Genomic DNA, 10,006 nt, shown 5'->3' with positions numbered 1-10,006 from the left:
ACATTTGTTATATTTTTTGTTGTTAATTTAAAGTAGCGATTTCAGTAGGGACTTTAACTCTAGATTAAAAATGTATTCAATTCATCCATGCTGGTTTGTTCTGATTTGGAGGCGCACGCGAAGTGACATTTTACGTTTAATTTCGCACAGCATTGTGGGTGGTAAAATACAATTCATTTCCTGAAAGGATTCATCTGATCCATACTGCATGAAACCCGGAAGTTATAGTATCCAAACTTTATGGGGTAGTGCACGTAAATTTTGTGCATCAGCTTGGGTAGGCTATATATATCATAATTATTACCACTTTTGAGCACTTTTGAGTTACATACTTTATTATTATATTTTTTTTATTATTATTATTTGGGCTATACTTCATGCTGTTGTTGTTTAGGTGCATTCCAGCTTATGTATGTAGTCCAGCATTTGCACCACGCAAACTCACTTCCTCTAATCTTTATTTAAATATAGATTTTTCTTTCTTCCCTCTTACATTATTATTATTTGTATTATTATTATTATTATTATTATTATTATTATTATTATTACATACATAACTTCTGGAAATAAATCATCATCACACTATCCCGACTCCTTGGCCACAACATTCCACTATCTATGTTTGCATTCTTGGCAATCTGGATGAATTTAACACTAACTCAAAATAAATACTTGTAGCCTACTTGTAGCCCTAACTATCGCCAAGAAAACAATACTGCTAAACTGGAAACGTAGGAAAAAGATCAGCACATCACAATGGTTAGACCTCCTTACAAAACAGATATCAATGGAACAATAATCAGCCACACCCAAAAACCAAATTACAGAATTCAACAAAATATACTCCACAATTCTTACCAACATTTTGATGCCGGAGGGTCAATGCCACAGCAGAACCAGGCAGGTCAACGAGGAGGAGAGAGGAAATTAGCACAACAATTTTAATATAATATAGTCTGTATTTGGCAATCATCATGTTAGCACCCACACAAAGTGAAAAACAATACAAAAACAAACAAATAACAACAAAAATCGCCACCATGTGTACAACCTGTCCCACCAGTTTTATTTTACATATTTTTGTTACTATACTGTCCCCATGTCCCTCTTTCTAATTCATTCATTTTATTTACTGACCCTTTTCCTTTTGTTTTGTTTGTTTGTTTGTTTTTGTCTAAATCTGCTTGCAAAACTGTATCGTACCACAGTTCCCCTCTTGTTTGTATCTCTTTTTTTATTGTGTGAGTGTGTCTATGCACGTTTTGGTGAATAAAAGAAAAAAAAGAAACCTGTATGAATTTTGATGTGCTAATGCAAAGAACCTTTTGTTGTGAGTGATGTTCAACAGGTACTACAGGTGTACGGCTTTTCACCTGTATGAGAATGATTTTGGTTATCCAAATGTCACAAATATTGCAGGTATTGGTCTTCCTACCTCTGTGGACACGCTGATGTGCCTTGAATTCTGACTTTCTCTTAAAAGATTTGGAGAAGGTGTCATATTTAAAAGACTTTTCCCCCTGGTGAAGATTACAGTCAGTTTCTGATGTTTCAGTGTTCTTCTTCTTCTTTTGGGAAGTTTTTTTTTGGTTCTGATTTTCTAGTTGATTCTGAGTCTCCGAGCTCGCTTCCTTCTGGATCTTGATCCTCAGCATCATGATAGTTGTTAGAAATGGGCTGATGTTCATTTAGTAGTTGTGCTTCACTATGGTCCCTCTCTCTGATATCACCTTCAGCGCTCACTGACCCCCAACTGCTCTGGTGCGCTCCCTGCGTGGATCGTGGAATGGGGCGGGATCGGATGTCCGACGCCTCCCCTTCACTTTTCTTATTGGATACACCGGGCGGCGGATATCAGATGGGCATGGTCTGGCGTGAATGGATGTTGTGACACAAACAGCACCATCTGCTGGATGAGCGCAAGAACTACAAATACACCTATAAATACTGTATATATAAATATGTTTTTTTTTTATTTTTTTTAGAATTATTCTGTTCATTATTATGATACTGGCAACAATATAACAATAACAACATATGATCTTATTTGTTTGAGCTTCATTGTTCAAGTCATTACTGTTGCTGTTGTAATTCTGTAGCCTCAGGAGACCGTATTCAATGTTTGCGAAAGAAATACAAACTCATAATTAGATATGAATGTGAATAACTTGTATTAGTATATTCATTTTTAGCTTTATTGTTTAGTTATTTTGTTCATTATTATGAAATAATTATTGTTATAATCAGAACACTTTATTTAGGAAAATAAATACAAATAATAATCCATAATTGCTCACTTAACAATGAAGAGGTAGAGGCAACAAACTGTATGCCATTTCCTCTGACACTTTAATTCTTGTGCCTTGATAATCCTAAAATATAACACATATAGCACTGCACAGGAAACATGACACGTTTGTGCATGGTGGGGTTGTGGAGAAAGCTGAAGCTCAGAAAGAGGCCAGATATGAAATCAAGAGGGCTAAGCTCCACTTTAAGAATGAAATAGAGGACACATTTCACGGTAATAACCTAAAGGCAGTGTGGGATGGTATGAAAACCATGACTGGCCAGGACAATAAGAACAAAGGGGGGGATCAACACGGACGGTTTTAAATCACACACAGAGTTTGCTAATGCACTGAATGATTTTTATCTACGATTTAATGATGAATATGACAAAGGTGCATAGTGACTTGTTCGACATATTAAGTGACAGTACTGCCACCTCTCAAACTCAGTCTAAAGTAGTATAAGTGTCCATTCTGTCAGATCCGTGTTTAAAGATGTAACATTAGTAAGAGCCCCGGACCAGTATGTACACTACACAAACAAGACACATATTTAATTAAAAAGGCAATAAGGATGATTCAAATGGGTCTCTCTGAGGTCTACTGGATATCAAAGGGTGACTCCATCACAAAGTATTAGTAAAGAACTAAACATTGAACTAAACACATCTTTTGTCCTAATAACCTTAATGTTTCCAGTTAGTGTTCATCCTGAAAGCCTGTGCCATTAAGGAAATCTAAACAAAGAGTTCTCTGTACTGTGGCTTCATTATATATAGTTACCACAGTAAAGATAACACAAATACTAACTTTGAGCCTATACTACAAACACTGATACTGATCACATTTTGTAAAAGTGTCCAGCTATAATGACAAGTAAAAACATGTCACTAACACATATCTACCACCTGGGCACCAAACGGGAACCAGAATCCAGTAGAAATCTTCTGTACTATAGTAAAACAAAATGTGAAATTAATAGTATAAATTAAATGATGCACATATGATTATAAAAGATATGACAATGATATCATTCTTAAGTCCTGAGTAGCCTATAGTTATATGGTGTTCAGGATTTTGTGCTCCAGGTGGAAACGAACTCTGAACAACATGGCGTTTTGCTGAGAAAGCCGAGCTAGATTCCCTGAAAGACCATTTCAGTGGGTAGCCTACTTGGTTGGCACTTCTGGCCACATCTAACTGTGTGGAACTCTGAATGAAAAAAGTAAACATGAATATTATATTGAGTCACAGAAATATCCACTTTAACATTTAACACATGTAATGCTTACGTGATTAGACCTAAAGAGTTCATGTTCCATATTCAGAAAAGTAATCTTGGAAATGTTATAGCTAATAATTCTAACCTAACGTGAAGACGTTTTTAAGAAGCCAACGAGAGGGCTATAATGACTAGGAATCATTTCATAGACCTTTTAGATTTAGCACCAGGTTTAAGACAACTTTGGCCGGTATTCCTTTCATCTGACGGTTCAGTCGGTTTAAAAAAAATGCAATAATTGAGGAAATGAATGGATTGTAACACTTCTCAAATGAAAGGTAAGTCTAATGACCCTAAACAACAGCACGCAAGTAAACATCATTTTCTAACCTTGATTTTTAATTTGTAGCTGTAGCCTTAAAGGCTATTTATATTTATAAACGTTTGTACAGGCGACAAATGAACAACGCTACGTAGCCTAGGCCATTTTCAATTTTGCAATTTGCTGAAGTACGGTACAACTTTGCACAGTGTGAGCCCTTAGAGACTGTAGGTACCAGCAAGCCTGATAACTGAAGGCTCTACCTCCCATACATTTAGAGAATATAGGTACCACAAGCTGGCCTGTTAACTGAAGGCTCTACCTCCCATAGTACATTTAGAGACTGTAGCTACCACAACCATGCTTACATTCTGGGAGTGAATGTACTTGAAAGGTAATATGGCACTATAAGCTCTTTAAAATAAGAGGTGCCTGGCCATTTAGAGATTTTTAAGTGAGAAGAAGGATTTGAATATCTATTCTATATTGTACAGAGAAGCCAATACAGGAGTAATGTATTCCCTTTTCCTATTTCTAGTCATTACATGAGCTGCAGCACTTTGGACTAGTGTAGATCTTTGAGACTTTCTGAGCACCGTGGCAAAAGAGTTACAATAATCCAACATGGAGGTAAAAAATGCATGAAGTAGCTTTTCTGCATCGTTTTGCGACAGGATATGCCTGATCTTAGATATTTTACGTAGGTGAAAATAGGCTGTCCTTAAAATGTGTTTTATGTGACAGTTGAAGGACATAAAGTATCTTGATCAAATAGATCTCCTAGATTGCTAACATTGGTGCTAGATGCCAGGTGGATGCCATTAAGGACAGTTATATCATTAGAAAGTCTCTCTGAGGTTTTTAGGGCCAAACACAAGAACTTCAGAGTTGTCTGAGGTAAGCAGCAAAATTTTCTGGTCAACCAGGTCCTGACTTCAGGCATGCTTTTAGTTTACATAACTGATTGGTCGTCAGGCTTTATTGATACGTATAGCTGAGAATGAGAAGAGAATCGGTCCAAGGAAAGAACCTTGTGGGATTCCATGCCTAACTTTGGTTTGGGTTCTGAAATTTTTGTTGATTCTGAGTCTGTGTGCCTGTGTCCTTTTGGATCTTGATTCTCAGAAACACTACACGTTATTCTGCTTATTACACCCTTGTTTAATAGGGAATCAAAGAAATACCCAGAATATTGATTGCGTAATGATTTTATTGATTTATATGTCTTTACAATTAAAAACAATACAATGCAGGGTGCCAAATGTACGGGTCATATAATACTCCAAGTGGGTGTCCTGGGTTAGGGTCAGACCTGTGACTCCTTTCACGAATGTCAATCACCACTCTGTGATGCCCGGGTTTCCTACTCAATACACTGTCCTTTCAAATAAAAGCTAAACGCCCCAAAAATAAATCTTATAAATCAAAAGAAATGGTACTTTAAAAACAAGGGTTAACTCTGTAACTTTTCTTAAAATAAGCTAAACTGTGATTAGGCAACTTACATCAAAAGTTACAATATGCAATTTATTGATTGTTAGTCACGGGCATCTGCAGGTCTGATGAACAGAAATCCTCAGTGTTGATTCAGAGCCATCACTTGAACCAAATCACATCTGCATACTCATAACTTCTTATCTGCATGTGGTTTCATCTGATCAAAAAATAGAATCAAAGAATCTTTCCAGAACTTACAAAGGTACGGCATCTCACCTGTGTGAGATCTTCTCATGTGAACCGTCAGGTCACCACAAACTTTGACCCGCTGCACGTTTTGCAGGTAAACCATTTTAACCTTCATGAATTTCTATGTGCTTATCTAAATGACTTTCCACATGTACCACAAGTGGATGGCTTTTCACCTGTATGAGAGCGAATGTGACGAGTCAAAGTTGACTGCAGCGCAAATCCTTTCCCACAGGTGCTTCAGGAGTAAGGCTTCTCACCTGTGTGTGTTCTCATGTGTCCTGTCAAATTACTTTTAAATCTGAAAGACTCGTTGCATGTTGTGCAGGTAAACAGCTGTCAATACTGATTTGCGAATGAAACTTTTATTGCAGACGCTACAGGAGAAAGGCCTCTCACCTGTCTGTATTTTCATGTGGGTTGTCAAAGTACTGTTTAATGTGAAAGGTTTGCTGAATGTTGTGCAGGTAAACGGCCTCCCACCTGTGTCCATGCATGTGGACTATCAAACTTTTTTTTAAATCTAAAAGATTTGCTACAGGTAAACGGCTTCTTGTATGAATTTGTTCAATGTGATTATTCAAATAACCTCTCCTGCTGAATGATGACCCACAGGTACCACAGATGTACGCCTTTTCACCTGTATGAGAGCGAATGTGACGATTCAAAGTTGCCGGCATCGTAAATCTTTTCCGACATGTGGGCTGTTAAATGATGTTTTGTTACTGAAAGTTTTGTTGCATGTTGTGCAGGTAAACATCCTCTCACCTGTGTGAATGTCAATGTGTGAACTTAAGGAAGATTTCTGAGTGAATTTTTTCCCACATGTTTTGCATGAATAGGGCTTCTCACCTGTGTGTGTTCTAATGTGGATTGTTAAATTACGTTTTAACCTGAATGATTTGCTGCATGTTGTGCAGGTAAACGGCTTCTCACCTGTGTGTGTTCTAATGTGGATTGTTAAATTACGTTTTAATCTGAATGATTTGCTGCATGTTGTACAGGTAAACGGCTTCTCACCTGTGTGTATTCTAATGTGGTCTGTTAAATGACTTTTTTTTCTGAAAGTTTTGCTGCATGTTGTGCAGGTAAACAATAGCCCCTCACCTGTGTGAATGTGAATGTGTGAACTTAACGACCGTTTCTGAGTGAATTTTTTCCCACATGTTGTGCAGGTAAACGGCTTCTCACCTGTGTGTGTTGTCATGTGGCTTGTTAAATGACATTTTCTTCTGAATGATTTGCTGCATGTTGTGCAGGTAAACAGCTTTTCACCTTTATGAATTATGTTGTGCCGATTCAATGTCCTCTGGCAGATGAATCTTTTATCGCAGATGCTGCAGGAGTAAGGCCTCTCACCTGTGTGAGTTCTTTTATGAATTATCAGCATTGATTTTGAACTGCATATTTTCCCACAAGTATTGCAAGTATCGGTCTTCCTACCTCTGTGGACACTAAGATGGTTTTGTAATCCTGACTTTTGCTTAAAAGATTTGCCGCACGTGTCATATTTAAAAGACTTTTCCCCCTGGTGAAGATTACAGTCAGTCTCTGATGTTTCAGTGTTCTGACTTCTTCTTTTGGGAAGTTTTTTTTTTGGTTCTGATTTTCTAGTTGATTCTGAGTCTCCGAGCTCGCTTCCTTCTGGATCTTGATCCTCAGCATCATGAGAGTTGTTAGAAATGGGCTGATGTTCATTTAGTAGTTGTGCTTCACTGTGGTTTCTCTCCTCATGAGTAAGAGTCAACATGGATGTGTCAGTCTCCTGCTTCAGTACGAGCTGCTCTCCCTCCTGACTGCTGCAGTGTTCCTGCTGCTCCTCTTTAATCTGTGGAGGCTCTGGCTCTTCTTGGTCCGGACTGGAGTTCCTCTCCTGATTACAGAGCTGCTGGTCGACCAGAACCTCCTCCTCCTCCTCCTTACACACATGTTGCTGTGGGAGAACTGGAGGAACACAAACAAAAGCATTTATACTAACTAAGGTGTCCCACAACAACAAAGGGACTGTAACAGCTCAAAGGCTTTTTTATTGGTAGGAACATCAGATAGATTGACACAGACAATTATCCATAAACAAAAATGTGCTGCACTGCAAATAGGGCTGAATGTAAATTTGTTTTTACATCACAATTCTGATGTGTGCATGTGTCACATAGCAGGACGTCCAATGCCAATCATGTGACCTGAGGCACGTCATACTGCCACTTTTCTGTAGTTTGATGCAACCAAAAAACGCCAGTTTTCTTGTTTTTCATGAGTAATCCACGGTAAAAAAAAGTGTGTCTGATATCACCTTCAGCGCTCACTGAACCCCAACTGCTCTGGTGCGCTCCCTGCGTACCAGCCCCCCGTGATAACTGGTCTCATATCTGGCAAACTGAGGGGCGTCCAAAACGGCCATCTGAGGGTGTCTTAGAACCACCTACCTTCTCTGGTCCAAACAAAACCAGGCCATTAAGGACTAATATTAAAATGAAGAAGGAGGACATGCTGGCTGCAGCATTGTTGTCAGAGAAGCCAACACTTCTACACAGCATGTTTCCTTAATGTCTGATAAGGTCACTTTAGTAACATGAATTAAAGTAATTAATACTGTCATATTACATTGTATCTTTCTGTCATTTTAGTTTGTTAGTTCCTCACCTGTTCTGTATAAGGTGATGTGAGGTTTCAAATCTATATCCAGCAGTCTGCGCTGACGATCGATCTCTTCCTCGTACTCGACGATAGTTCTTTTAAAAACTACAAAAATGTCTTCCGCAGCAGCCGTTAGTCGCTGGTTGATAAACTCTCTCAGACTCTCAGCTGAACACATTGTTGTTGTTGTTGTTGTTGTTGTTGTTGTTTTATTAAATGTTTAAAAAAGATGAACAGCAGACAAGTCTAAAAGGAGATGTAGCTGCGATCGGAACTGGTGCTCTTGTTTGTTTACTTCCGCTTTGTGTCACATTATAAAGTACCGACAACGGAGGTGCGGCAGCTCTTTGGTTCCGTTTTAAACTGATTTGTGTTCATGACTAAACCAAGCGGCAAACTCTGGGCTTGGAAAACGAAGCCATTGCGGAAGTGCAAAATCCTGCGGGTCGTCGAGGGTCCGCTTGAGTCTGGCTCCAGGAACATCAGAAGTCACATAAAGACAACAGGCAAAAAAGCAGCATAAGTTAACATGTTTACAACCTGGTACGGAAAAAGAAATAGGTCTGATTAGTTATTGTCATCGTGGGCACACACTGTACGGGGGATGATTTTTTTTTAATACTGCTCTGTTTTGATTTTATGAACGATACATGTTTTTTATAGTTTCCATAGCCCGGGTAGTCCTGGAGGAGTGTGAGTGCAGGCCAGTGATGGAATGGGCGGGGACAATTGTGCTTAAAGAGCCCATATTATGTCCTTTTTGGGGTTCATTTAATCTATGTACCTACTAAAGTATGTTCACAATAGCTAAAGTTCTAAAAAAGTGTCTGTTTTCATGTACTGCCGCTCCATGCACCGGCTCGCTTCTGACTCTCTCTCTAAGGCTCTGAAGTGCCCACGTTCAGGGTCCCCACGTGTGCCAAGTCTGATCTGATTGGTTGGCCTGTCGGCTCTGCCGTAATTGGTCAGTCGCTCAGCACGGTTCTCGGAATGCAGCCACTGGCTCAGTCCGAGGGTAGCATAAACATTAGCACCTTAGCACTAATGTGCTACCGCAGGCTACGGCATATCGTGGGCGTGCTACAGAAGTTAATGGGCCTGCAACATGAGCTGCAGGGCTTGTCACAACGAGCCAATGGGCTTAGATCAGTGATATCACACTGACAAGACGTCACACTGGCAATTTTTTTTCGAGGGGGGCTAGAACCGAGCGTTACATGCAGCTAATGCTGCAGCTAACAGGAGGACGTAGGAGAAGCCGCGTTGACGCAGACTTCGAATTTTTGCAAATAGATGTGCCTAAACATGCACAGGACACTTGGAAAACACACTTAAGAGCATATAAAACCAGAAAAAGCATAATAAGGGCCCTTTAAGCACAGTACGGTACAACTTTGCACAGTGTGAGTGCGCCCTTAGAGACTGTAAATACCACAAGCAAGCCTGATAACTGAAGGCTCTACCTTCGATAGTACATTTAGAGACTGTAGTTACCACGAGCAGGCCTGATAACTGAAGGCTCTACCTCCCATAGTACATTTAGAGACTGTAGTTACCACGAGCAGGCCTGATAACTGAAGGCTCTACCTGCCATAGTACATTTAGAGACTGTAGTTACCACGAGCAGGCTTGATAACTGAAGGCTCTACCTACCTTAGTACATTTAGAGACTGTAGGTGCCACGAGCAGGCCTGATAACTTAAGGCTCTAACTCCCAAAGTACATTTAGAGACTGTAGTCCACGAGTCGGCCTGTTAACTTAAGGCTCTAACTCCCAAAGTACATTTAGAGACTGTAGTCCACGAGCAGGCCTGATAACTTAAGGCTCTACCTCTAGGGGTGTAAAGG

At 39.6% G+C, this 10,006-nt stretch overlaps 1 protein-coding gene across 1 annotated transcript; it reads right to left on the bottom strand.

Annotated features, from left to right (window-relative positions):
* Positions 1–5,027: 5,027 nt before the first annotated feature.
* On the bottom strand, positions 5,028–8,362 carry LOC132973280 (gastrula zinc finger protein XlCGF57.1-like). Its single transcript, XM_061036650.1, has 2 exons — positions 8,165–8,362; positions 5,028–7,465 (listed from the first exon to the last, which is right to left on the bottom strand). The coding sequence occupies exons 1-2, from the start codon at positions 8,334–8,336 to the stop codon at positions 6,186–6,188; spliced, it is 1,452 nt and encodes a 483-aa protein (XP_060892633.1). The 5' UTR covers positions 8,337–8,362; the 3' UTR covers positions 5,028–6,185.
* Between the last annotated feature and the right edge of the window lie 1,644 nt (positions 8,363–10,006).

The sequence above is a fragment of the Labrus mixtus genome, chromosome 4 (assembly GCF_963584025.1).
Source record: "Labrus mixtus chromosome 4, fLabMix1.1, whole genome shotgun sequence".
In the NCBI taxonomy this organism is placed as follows: Eukaryota; Metazoa; Chordata; class Actinopteri; order Labriformes; family Labridae; genus Labrus; species Labrus mixtus.
This window is presented reverse-complemented; position numbering and strand designations above follow the sequence as displayed.